The 12,609-nt window shown below is 44.4% G+C and overlaps 1 protein-coding gene across 5 annotated transcripts in view; it reads right to left on the minus strand.

Moving 5' to 3' along the window:
* The window catches only part of kmt2a (lysine (K)-specific methyltransferase 2A), a 39,377-nt gene that overhangs the window by 9,737 nt on the left and 17,031 nt on the right, over positions 1 to 12,609 (minus strand). For 2 of the 5 annotated variants that reach the window (XM_084952027.1, XM_084952026.1), the window contains exons 10-25: positions 10,385 to 10,480; positions 9,957 to 10,077; positions 9,721 to 9,834; positions 9,361 to 9,542; positions 8,650 to 8,826; positions 8,097 to 8,207; positions 7,756 to 7,829; positions 4,411 to 4,625; positions 4,199 to 4,293; positions 3,974 to 4,111; positions 3,728 to 3,886; positions 3,482 to 3,593; positions 3,309 to 3,387; positions 3,004 to 3,164; positions 2,766 to 2,912; positions 26 to 2,666 (exon numbers count right to left, since the gene is read on the minus strand). In XM_084952027.1, coding sequence (XP_084808153.1) covers positions 26 to 2,666; positions 2,766 to 2,912; positions 3,004 to 3,164; positions 3,309 to 3,387; positions 3,482 to 3,593; positions 3,728 to 3,886; positions 3,974 to 4,111; positions 4,199 to 4,293; positions 4,411 to 4,625; positions 7,756 to 7,829; positions 8,097 to 8,207; positions 8,650 to 8,826; positions 9,361 to 9,542; positions 9,721 to 9,834; positions 9,957 to 10,077; positions 10,385 to 10,480 — 4,622 coding nt within the window. Of the gene's footprint in view, positions 1 to 25; positions 2,667 to 2,765; positions 2,913 to 3,003; positions 3,165 to 3,308; positions 3,388 to 3,481; positions 3,594 to 3,727; positions 3,887 to 3,973; positions 4,112 to 4,198; positions 4,294 to 4,410; positions 4,626 to 7,755; positions 7,830 to 8,096; positions 8,208 to 8,649; positions 8,827 to 9,360; positions 9,543 to 9,720; positions 9,835 to 9,956; positions 10,078 to 10,384; positions 10,484 to 12,609 lie in introns of all 5 variants that reach the window. The other 3 variants (XM_084952025.1, XM_084952023.1, XM_084952024.1) reach the window with 2 other exon arrangements.

The following is a 12,609-nucleotide window of genomic DNA, read 5'->3' on the forward strand; positions in this document are numbered from 1 at the left end:
CTTCATAAAAAATGTGTCTACTTACAAAGCGCTCAGCATGTCCTCTTCCGCTTTTTGCTGAGCCCTTCGTTGCTGCTGCTCCTCATCCTTTAGAAAACGCTGAAGCTGGGATCCCCTTCCCAGACACTGGTCTAATCCTTCTATAGATGGCAGGCCCTCACCAGGGTTAATTATTGTTCGAGTGAAGTTGTAGTAATAAGGATCCTTACCCCTATGTTTCATTCCACTGTCTTCATCCTCTCCACTGTCTCCAGATGAAGACGTGGTGCTCATATCGTCCGCTCCATCGACCTGCCCCTCAGCTGACTTCTTGCGGCCACCCGTCCTCCTCTTAACCACAGTCCCGGCTCCGTCACCGCTGCCATAAAAAGGAAGGTCTTCCTCACCATACGAGCGAACCCCATAGAAAGGCGTGAGGCCGAAAAACATGTTGGAGCGTGCGCGTGCGCTGCGTCGAGGGTAGCGCCGCTTGGCCGACCCTGATCCGTCACTGTCATCTTCGTGATGTTTATCCTCCATACCCCTGTCATGGTCATCTTCGGGGCCAACGCCCTCATCCTCAGTGCCTTGCACGTGGAGACCGCGGTGGTCTCTGAGCTCTCCGCGTGGGCGCTCTTTATGCAGTTCCTCTTCCTCTGTGTGAGTCTGGGTGTCAGATTCAGAGCTGTCACTGCTGCTGGCAGAGGAGAAAAGAACAGTACATGCGGAGCGATGACCCCCCTGGCCAGCAGGAGAGACTATGGGGGCAGTGGTCGTGGGGCAGGAGGACGAAGAAATACTAGTAACGGTGGTGGTCCCATTAGGGTCACTCTTAATATCAGTCTTTAGTGGAGCTGTAGCTGGGGGTTTAATTGATCGCTTTTTCTCTCTGGAGGACAATGAAAGCTGGTTAGTTGCTTGCTTGCTGTGAGACTGTGAAGAGGTCTTCATAGTCTGGTGCAAGCTGTCCAGGCTGGAACTGTTCTTCCTCTCTGGACAGGAGTAACTGTCTCTGTTCTTTGAGGATGACCTGTCCCCACCCTGGGTATCATGCTTCTCTCCCTGAGCCTTCCCATGGCCTTTGGTGCTGTTTCCTAGCATTGGAGCTTTGCTTTTGCTGCTGTTGTGAGAAGTAGGGTTGGTAGCGTGCGTGTTGGAGCTGCCGGCAGCTTTAGCATTATTGTTGAGAAGGGGAATCTTGTTGCTGATGTTGACGTTTTGAAAGGTCTTCTCTCTGTCACGGTCTTTGGACACATCTCTGCTGCCTGCTGTTTTAACTTTGGGGTGTTTATCTTTGGCAGCTGAGGCTGCAGCTGGAGACGCCAGGTGCACGGAGCCTCGTTTAACAGCATCATCCTCCGCTGACGTCCTCGAAGGCCACAGAGGCTTTGCGGTCGCTGCCGTGCCTGAACCTGACGAGCACTCGTTTGATTTCCGTGTACTGGACTTCTGAAATGGAGGTTGCGGGGAGCCGGATTTTCCAACAACAGAGTCCTTATGGAGTGATGATGATATTAAATTTCCAGTGCTGCTACTACTCTCCTTCCCTGAGCTGGGCTTGTCCTTGTTCTGGTTATTGTTGGACGCTGGGCTGGACCTCTGACGAGGCAACAAACTGAGGCTTGCAGAAACATCCTGATCTTTGCTTCCATGTTTCCCTTGCTTGTCTGTCTGCTTGGTGCTGCCACTTCTCTGCTGGCTTGTGTGAACAGCAGTGCCAACGGGAGGGGAAGACTGGCCTGAGCCTGCAGGTCCCAGTCTTGGGTTCTTACTCTCTCCTCCAGAGTGTTTAGACTGGCTGTTTGCGTTACTGTCCTTCCCTGAGCCAGAGTCTTTGTTTCTCTCTGTGCTTCTATAACTGGAATCTCTCGACGGAGGTCTGCCCTTGTCAGCATCTCTGCTGGATGATCTGTCTTTACCTTGGCCTGAGTCTTTTCCTGTTTCCCTGCTATATGGTCTATACTTTTCAGAGTCCCGTAGTCCTGTATCTCTATTCAGTGACCTACCTTTGTCCATATCCTTATAGCTGGGATCTCTAGAGGATGACTTACTTTTGTCAGTTTCTCTAATGCTTGATTCTCTGCTCGCCTGTTTTCCCTTCTCAGTGTCTCTGTTTGTTTGTCTCCCCTTTTCGGAATCTCTTAAATGATCTCTACTGATCGGTCTGCCTCTGTCAAAGTCTTTCAGACCAGAGTCTTTACTCAGCGGCCTCCTCTTTTCTGGCTCTTTGGTTGACATTTGGTTCCGGTCAGAGTCTTTCTGCCCAGGTTCTCTGGATGATCTACTCTTGTCAGAATCCTTAGAGTCGCGCTCTCGACTCGGGAGTCTCCCCTTGTCTGCTTCTCTCATCGCTTGGTCTCGGGAAGGTTGCTGCTTGTTTCTGTCCGAGGAGAAGTGTCGACCTCTTTCTTCGTCTTTTTGAAGTGGGCTCCTTGCTGAGTCTTTGCTGAAGTGTTTGGACTTTTCGGGGTCCCTGGCGGGGGAGGGAATGAGTGGAGGGGGTGAGGTCAGGGGTCGTGACAAAATGTGAGATGTGGCGGTGATTCCTCTCTGTCTGTTAAGCTGCTGGGGCGGAGGGGAGAGGGAAGGCGAGCTGTGACGACGTGAATCAATATTCCGCGTACCGGGATTCACCAGGGAGTCTCCCACTGTCACAATCTCGTGACTTTGGGGCTGTGAAGAACCTCCTAAAATAAAAGAAAACGACTGTTAAATTCAGACTAATTAAGCCAAATAATCTGTTTGAAATCAAAGTTTTAAGTGAAAAAAAGGCTGCACATTTGTACCTGGAGATGGCATGGGACGAGGACCTATTGACCGTTGACAAGGGGGGTAGCTGGGATGTCGGTTCCTGGTGTAAACCCTGAGCTTGGGGGTGTTGGCAGGGGAAAGTGTGTCAGAGCGCCTTGGTGATTCAAATGGATCAGGAAAGTCTAGAAGTGACAAAGAAAGAGAAACGCATTAGTACATTATAGCTCTGAATATGGTTCTCACTGTAACACACACATTTCTGAACTATGTTACCTGTTAAGGAAGGTGGGCTGTGTGCTATTGTGCGATTCTCCTCAGGAGCCATCATGTTCTTTAGATCAGAATCTGCCACTGGAGGGTGACAAACTAGGATCCTGCAGGTATACACGCAGCGTTTTCGTGCATCTAAAGTACTCCAGTACACCCTCGAACACCTGCAAAGACAATTTATTTAGTTGAGCAAAGTTGGCAGCTTCCTTCGCCAATCAGCAATTTAACTGCACAGAGCAAAATAACACTGGCTTTTAAAACAGCAAAAAGACTTTAAGATAAAGGTTCAAAACAACAACAAAACTCACTGGTATCCCACAGGAAAGAGTTTCCGTTTGCAGTCTGAGAGTTCAGTTAGTATTCCCAAACAATCAATTGCCATCGAGCCTGAAATGATGATATTTAAATCAGCGGTCAGCGTTGCAGGAACTGCGAAAGGTCAGGGAAATGTCACAAAAGAATGTACCAGCAATCAACCTACCAATCATCATGTGGACATTTTCAGGCTCCAGTCCTGCCAGCCACTTTCTCCTGAGATTAATGCCCTCCATGTCCACCAGGATCCTGCGGGTCACCTCAAACCCAGACACCACCTCAAGAAAAAGTACATAAACAGAAAAGGTAAAGAGAGAACTGAGAATCTAAAGTCAAAGCCCTGGCATCGCATGGTTTATCCACGCAAAACACCTAAGTGTGCTTTTAGTGATATATAATGAGATTTCCTTACTTCTCCTTTGATGAGGTCCCTGTGCTTTGGACAGTAGACTTTTTTATCTTCCAGGAAGCTGCAGTGGCACTGGCGGGCACACATGAAGTGGTAGTTACTGGTGCAAGAGGTAAGGCAGCAGCTAACGGTGGCTCCTGGCTTTTGACACTTCTCACACCGCTAAAAGAAAGTACAAATTGTAAGCGTCCAATAAAGGTGCACTGAAAAAGAGTGGAAGATTATAAGGAACTAAGTGTTCTGGTTTACCAGCTGTTTTCCCCTGAGAACAGCCATATGAACATTTTTCAAAGACCCGTCATCATCCTCGAAGACCTCTGCGGACCACAGAGCACAATTCACATGGGACCACTCATTCTGACCGATGTACAGCAGCCTGCCTCCCTCCTAAAACAAAGAAAAGAGTGAAAAGTAAGAAAGACTCAACCTTGCGGTCTGCGTCCTGAATTTTGCTGCTACCGGTAAGGCACTCACATTGGTGTTCTCGTCTCCATACTTCAGGCACAGGACGCACTGCCTGTTATCTGTGACGCCTGGTGGAGGAGGGAGCTCTGGGCTGTCCTCGCGATCTGGAGAGAAAGCAAGAATTCAAACACAGCTTGAATCTATATGAAAACCAGTCGACAAAGCAGCGTGCAAAACAGCACGCACGCAGGCATTAGTAACATATTTGTAGTCCGCCTTACCAGGCGAGAGTAGGGGCGGTGGGAGTATAGAGGGAAGTAGCGGAGGAGTGGAGGCCGGAGAATCAGGTTCGCCGGGGGTCTTGGGCTGGGGAGCAGGGATGATCTTCTTCATGAAGTGTGGGTGCTCAGCACGGGAAAGCTCCTGTCTCTCCTGCCACTGGGCGTAGTTGTGGTCTAGGGACGGCGGCAGCACAGCGTTGGGGAGGAGCCCACTGCTGTGGAACAACAACAGAGACGGGCACCATTACCTGGCAACCTATCAGCAATGAAACTGATTGGGGGGGGAAAAAAGCACATTTATTTTTGTTTTGTTGCAAATGACCCCATGTCACATAAGCAACTGATGACAAAATATGATCACGATTTGTTACGTGGGTTTAACCCCCACCCAGTAAAGATATAGCAGATGATGTGGATAAATAATGTCGGGTTTTTAAATAAATAAATGTAAACCATCTGCTTCATTGAATCAACACAAGTTATCGGCAAACGGTGAGAAAAAGCCTTTTATTCCCGTTCATGTGTTCTTTCTGATTCATTAGTTGACTGCCACATTTAGAATAGGTCATTGCCGTTGGAATATATTGTGTGACAAGTAATATCTATCCCTATGGTACAGATGATATGATGGAGCTGTATTTTTAAGATACTAAAAAAATAAATAAAGTCTGAGCAGCAAGTGAGCAGTGACACCCATGTTAAATAACCACATTCGAGGAGTTCTGCCAAGTCAAGAAAGCCTGGGTAATTGGTGTGATGTAAAGTCTCACACTTAATAAGCCAGCAGAGGCTTCTAAAAGCAAATCCACCCAGCAATGGCCACAGGATACAGAAGAATCATTGGTTTCCTTGACTGGAGCACTGATAAATAACACAATGAACTAAACTGACAAGCAAACCGCAATTAGACCACAAGTATTTATCAGCGAGTCTTCAATTGAAATATGACACTGTTATGGTTTCCCCCTCAAACAATGCCCGAAGGCAAAGCAGAAGAAATAGTCTGAGAAAGCAGAGCGACTGAGCAAGTTGGTGAATGGATATGTGTCAGAAAAACTCCAACATGCAGAGCAGTAAATTTCCATCAACTGTCTATTTAAAGACTGAAAAGTTAGGGGGAAAAAAGTCAACGTATAGCTATTCCCTCTAAAAATGTCAATGTCCTTCTCTCTGTACACATGAGGACAAAGTATTTCAATTAAAAGCAGGGGATTTTAAACATAGCATTTCCAAATGTACTAGTTTTCTTCAGAAAAAACACAATACTAGAATAATTTCAGGGAAAAAAATAATTACCAGGTTCAGTATTATTAGCCCAAACCACAAACCACTGCTGTAAAGTGATGGGATTTAACTTTGCAATGCTCAAAGCTTGTAAAATCAAGTTTAAACTCAGGGTCATCTTCCAAATAACACACAATATAAAAACATCAGCAAGGGTTTGAGCTGTAACTTGAGAAAACATCATGTCGAAAACTAAAGAAATCAGTTTAGACTTCAGAAAAAGAACTGTCGATGCTCACAAAGCAGGAAACAGATATATAAAGTCACCACAGTGTTTCCAAGTGTCATGAACAGGAGTGAGAGGTATCATCAAGAAATTCAAGGAGAGCCAAACAGAACAGATCCAGCCTGGCAGATGTAGGAAGCAAAAGATTTCAGACTACAAAAAGACTGCAGGTCTGCAAATTTCCAGACCAAAAAACCCCTCAAATTCTGCATAAAGAGACACCTTTGCACCAGACTGAAGTATATTAAGAAATCCTTTGGTAGGATGTGAGTAAACTAGAGCACTTTGGCCACAAAGACGATGATTATATTAGGAGAAAGAAGCGAGAGGCGTACAACCCAAAGAAAACGGTCCCTGGAGTGAAGCTTGGTGGTGGGAGTATGATGCTGTGTTTCAGTGCATCTGGAACTGGGAGAATCTCGTCAAGGTGAAGGAATCATGATGAAAGAAGGATATGTGAAGATTTTGATAGAAAACCCAACGCAGTCACCAAAAAACCCCAAAAACCTGGGTCTGGGTTGTTGCTCTGTCTTCGACCGATGACCCAAAACATCCATCCCTCTTGGTGAACGACCTCCAGAAGACCAAAGTGAATGTTACTAACTGGTCTGCAGGCTGCTATCAGGCCAAAGTGACTGACTATTGACTATTAGCATCGTGGGAGCAAATAATTCTGACCCTGATAATTTTTGGTTTCTGTGAAATAATTTTGTTCCTGTGTGGAAAATAAAAGTAGGATGTTTGGAAGTGCTGTGTTTCAAAATTCCATTAAAAATGATTACAAGGGGAAAAAATAATCCTGTGCTAATATTAGTTCTTCAGTACAATAATAATAATATTAATTCTTAGTACAAAGGCATGACATGCTCATATGTTTCAGTGACTGGAAATAACTACAGTTTATCTCTGTGATCCTGTCTTCTTCTGTCTTTAAAAACAGCACCAGGTATTGTAAGAATACGGATCTATTATACTGACAGTCTATTTGATTCTACTTTCATCACTTGGTGTCAAGAGGGTTAATTAGATCAGAGAAAATGCTGAATCTATTTTATTACTGTAGCTTTAATATAGCCTGGGACCTTTAACAGCCACTGCCAGAAGGAAATGTTGTATCAGCAATATTCTCCACTCAATCGTCAGTTGATCAAGTTGTTAAAAAAATAGACGGGATTGAAGTGTTTTAGCTCCCTATGTTTGAAAACAACAAAACGATTTCCTTTACCAATCAACGAGACACACGGACTATCACATGACACCGTGATCTCAGCCCTTGGTTTGCATTTCCATTAAATATCTCGGTGGATGTTTGTACAGCGAACCCTCACGTTTTATTCTTTTCAGTTCACTGTGTTCTGGTTCCCTCCTATATACAGATGATGATACGGTGCCTCCCAAAGAAACCACATCTTGCTCCTCATTTCAATAATTACAGACCAGCAGCTCTTGAAAACTGCAGTTCTCTGAGGTTTTTGGACAGGCTCGCTTTACACAAGTATTAAAGTGAAATCTTCTTGTCTGTAATTACAAACATAACTTGTGATACAAGTTTAGAAAATAGTGGCAAATAAAACACTTCACACAGTATATTAAGACTGAAAGCACTGCCTTCTGGGTGGCATCGCTTAGCTACTGAATTTCAGATTTTGCTCATATTAGTCTGAGCTCATTTTAACTTCATTTTAGCAAATCTTTTGTTGGTTATTTTAAATGCATTTAAATAATTATCAAGAACCAGAAACACTTCTGAGTGCCAATACGAGCCACTCGGAACAGGTAGTGAACACTCTCGTATAAGCTCTTGCATTTGCTAAGGTATAACGACAGACACTCACTTGGCAGAGACTTTTTGGCTTTCCCAGAATCTGGACTCTTTCACTTTGAACCATGGAAAGGTTCGGTCCATTTGCTGAAACAGAGAATGAATTCCATTAACGTTACACATCAGCCTACTCAAGCACTTGTGCAGACCTGCATTTGGAAGCGATCGTAAATGTCGTTGGCGCGGCTTTAACTCGATTAGGACAATTAACCTGTAACTGATGAAGGAAGAAGAAAGAAAACGCTTCTCACAATGTCTACGTAAACGTGTGTTTCGCTGTTGTCATTTAACCTCATTTATGCTTGCTGTGTTTCCAGCCGTGCCGTGAGACTTGAGCTGATCTGAGCTTCTTACCCGGATGAAAAAGGACTTGACCATGCTGTTGGCTTTCCTGCTTTCAGGTTGGCCTCCGTCACTGTTGATGGCTGTCTGAATGATTCGCACGATGTCATCGCTAAACTCCAGCTGGGAGAGAAATGATGAACACAAATGGCACACAATTAAGCTAATGAACATCGGTGGAAAGGACATTATCTCAGCCATCTGTGTTAATTTCCCATTACACAGCACAGGTCTGACCAGGGAGTCAAGATGTGGCTACACATACCAGATTAAAATCAAATATCAAACATGCTCTAAAGGCTGTGAGTTATAAAGAAAAAAAAAATACAAACTGCTTTGAGAGAGCTTGTGAGCTTTGTCATATGTTTAGAGAAAAAATATCTGTGGTTAGCCTGCACAGATCCTCGACTACGTGTTCTCTAGTTACAGAGACTGATGAATTGCTTTTCATTAAAATGCAGCAGACAACACACTTGTCATTCCAGTTTGTCAGCACGGCAGAGATACCGGAAAACAAATGGGCCCCCCAAAAAAGAAAAAAAAGAAAGAAAGAATGCACACTTACCAATGAATTGTACCGGCCTTGATCCATCTTTTTCTCAACAGACTCCAAATCTGGAGGGGAGTCGCTGGGAGGTGTGGGGGTTACTTCTGTCAGGACTGGAGGATCTGGGCCCTCCGGGGAACGACGGGATGGAAGACTCTCCTCCGTCTCTGGATTCAGCTCTGGTGGCTTCACCGCCTGCTCCAAAACCACAGAGTATAGCTCTGACTGATGTGGTAAAATAAAAATCAGGCTGTTTCTGGTCAAAATGTGCCTGTATCCATCAATATCCATCATAGCACCACGTGGTAAAAAAGTAAAACTCAGCACTATAAAGTAATAAAGTAAAATAAAATCAGTGTTTCCCACACACAGACTTTTCTTAGCTGGCCATCAAGGTATATAAATACCTGCCTAAGTTTATTTGGTAACACAAAGGTTGGTATTTTTGAAATTTCTACATGTTTAAGAGAGTTTAGCTGCGACTAACCAGAAAGGCCCTTATTAAATTTACTTGGCAGTTCTCGACTTCACAGAGGCGACCTCAAATTTATTTCTCACAAAGAAACTGGAAAATGAAAAATGTGCAGAGGAAATCCTTAAAAATGGCAGTCTGCAGAACCTAAATCTGTGGGAAACACACTGCAAATGATGCTATAATATAAAAATCTGATCAGTGAAATGTTTGCAATATGGCAAAGACTCACATCGATTTGCAGGTGTGTATCTTACCTGTCTGTACCGTAGCAGGTGTGTTGATGTGTGTGAGTTGAGCAGTGCAGTGAGGACGTTGCGAATGCAGCCTTGAAGTTCCCTTTCCAACGCCGCCCTCCACTCGGGCGGGTGTCGTTCGGTACATTTGGTACATGTGTAGGCAACGCTCTCTGGCTTTGACAGCAGTTCATACATTTCATCTGCGACACAGCGAAACGGCAGGTCATTAGGTTTATTGTTTTTCTGCATGTCATCAGCGTGACAGCGCTCAGAGGGCGGCCTGTCAGTCATCTGCTCAGACACTGACGAAGCACACAAGCTGCTACAAACTGATGAAGAACATACTGTCAATGTATTACTCGCTATGCAGCTTCTCACCTGTGAGATTCTCACACTTTGCATGAACCCAATGGTTGCAGCGGCCACACAGCATCATTTTGCTGTCATAATCATCATCGTCATAGCACTTATCACACAGTGGGCAGAAGTTCCCTGAGAGAAGAGATTAAAATTCATCAAGACCAATAAAATACTGCTTACATTCAAAGGTTGTTGTATTTTTTTTTTTTATTGCTGGTGATACTGATCAGTCATCTACTGAGCTACCTGCTCACCTTTAGCAAAAAGTTTGGCACAATCGTGACACATGGAGAAATCATGTGACCACTGGGCATCCCAGGACTTCCCAGGTTTCGTGGTGCCACAGCTCTTACAGCGCACACACTTGGTGCAAACCTGAAAATAAGAGGCACATAAACGACATCGTTACTACATGGTAGAAACTCGTAAGCATTCGTTTAAGGAGTGGAAAGTGTGTGAAAGTGACGCTGTAACAGGAGCAAAACGTTTTCCTAGACGCTGGCTGCGCGAGGTCGCATCCATGTAAGTAGCACAATCTTGAGAAGAAGGAAACGTGTGAACTCGGGAGAGAAATGTGCAAGCATAATGCTATAGTTTGGTCACGCAGTCGTGCAACTGTGTTACATAAAGGTGAGAAAATGGTGAGGGTGTTTAAGAGAGGAGGAGGAGAGTGTGTGCATACCCAGATTCTCTTCTTCTTGGTGGGTCTGGTTGGGTAGTTGGGACCCAGGCACTCTGGGTGATAGCTGTTGTGGCACTTGTCGCACTCTAGCAGCTGCTGCTGCAGGGAGAGAGGTAGAAAAAGTGACAAGATGTTATTTGTATATATCGAGTTAGGCAGCAGTAACATTTTCATCCCTAACAAATAGTTCTGCTCCCTGCAAATCAGCAACAAAGGCTTTGACCCATAATTGCAGTACTCGCCTTTACCACCAAGTGTCACGCTGAAATAAATGAATGGTAGATACAGCCATGCAGTATTTTTTAAAAGATGAACGGTGCTTCTTTTACACAGACGTCTTGCTCTAGTGCTCCCTCCAGTTTATAGCAGGGCACATTCATAGCGTGTGTAACGGATGGATAAACATCATTATCTAAGGCAGCGGTCCCCAACCTTTTTTGCGCCACGGACCGGTTTATGCCCGACAATATTTTCACGGACCGGCCTTTAAGGTGTCGCGGATAAATACAACAAAATAAAACTAGTACCGGTACTGAAAAAAAGAAAATTTATTCATAACACACGTGAAAAGACCCAGGAAAACCGAGTTAACGATAAAAACGATAACAAAATAACGCTGAAAACCGATAAAAACCTTGAAAACTATACATTTCACACCTGAGCCTCAACTCTCGCGGCCCGGTACCAAACGACTCACGGACCGGTACCGGTCCGAGGCCCGGGGGTTGGGGACCGCTGATCTAAGGCATTATGATGCAGCTTTAATGTGAGCTGTATAGTGCTCTTGTCGACAGCTGCTTAAGGGTTGAGCGCAGTTGAGTTTTTCTTGTTTTTTCTTTGAATAAACACAGTTATCCCATTTAAAGTTTTTCCAATATACAGTTAATGTGCTGCAGGACATTTTCATCACTGAGCTAGCAGGGATCCTAACCAAAAATGCGAATGACAAACATTTATTAATAATGACCAATAAGCTAGGCTGGAGGCTGCAGTTTGGGGAGGGCCTTACTGAGGATCAGCAGCAGCACCTGGGCCTGCAGGATAGCCCCTGACACCTCTGAGAGAGGCTAACAGAGAAAAAGGGGAGTGATGGTGGAGCACCGAAACAAGAACAAATGAGCATGTGGTGCAGGTGGGCATTTATAGACGTAAGAGCGGGAGGAGAGTGTTTGAGATGTTCCTGAAGCTCCTAAAATTTAGATAAATTAGAGCTGGGCGATATAAGATTTTTTCATATCACGATATGCTTTTTTCATTTCAGGCGATAACGATATATATCACGATATAAGCCAAATAACTATATATGTAAGATTTAAATGTGCTGTTGCTCACAAGTAAAATGTGAAATAATCAGCAGCTTGTTTTGATTTAAATATTTATTTCCCATAATAAGTTCAACAGGGCAGATGTACTTAAAATGAGGCTTCAGTTTAGGCAAAATAAAGGCAAATATTACAAACTACACAAAAGGCAGCCGCTAAAGCATTTAAGTTTCAAAATAGAACAAACAAAACAGACTACTAAATTGTCAGTTCCACTTAGAAACAAAAATAAATCTTAGTTTATTTTACAGAAGAAGAGACAAAATTGACTAACTTATATAATATTGCTTTGGAAGCGCTGTTTGAGAGAAATGTTTATGTCCAGGGAGTTGGTAACGATGATCCATTACCTTAATTAGCTGCTTGAATCCTTCTGTGGTGTGAATAAGGCACGGCGGGACCAAAGATCATAATTTAGAGCCATTTTATTGAATTCACATCACACCACAACACCCCCAAACCCCTGAGTCCCCGTGTTTTTAACTAGGCGGGCGTGATTAAGGATGCCGTGCAGGTGCGTCCGCCCTCCCTGCACGGCACCGCAGACCACGCCCCACCACACCTTCATTTTCGACCGTGTTTATTGGTAGCATGTCTTTAGCAAGACAGTAAGCTATGGCATTCGTTATGTTGCTATGTCTCTTAGCTTTTTTGTCATATGGTAAGACGCTGGAGAAAGCCGACTCAATTGACTGTTGCTGCTTCGCAGGGATTCCCCTGGTTGTTTTCGACGACGAATTAGCGCTTTCAGTCAGAGATTGAGCGTGCTCTAGTGGGTGGCACTGCTTCAGGTGATAAAAAAGGTTTGTTGTATTTCCAGACTTTGTGGGAACATGCTTTCGGCACAATTTACAGTGCGCGTTACTCTGTTTTTTGTCAGACTTCAAATAGCCGAAATACCTC

This window comes from Perissodus microlepis, chromosome 14 (assembly GCF_051167445.1).
Source record: "Perissodus microlepis isolate ML-2025 ecotype Zambia chromosome 14, ASM5116744v1, whole genome shotgun sequence".
Lineage (NCBI taxonomy): Eukaryota > Metazoa > Chordata > Actinopteri > Cichliformes > Cichlidae > Perissodus > Perissodus microlepis.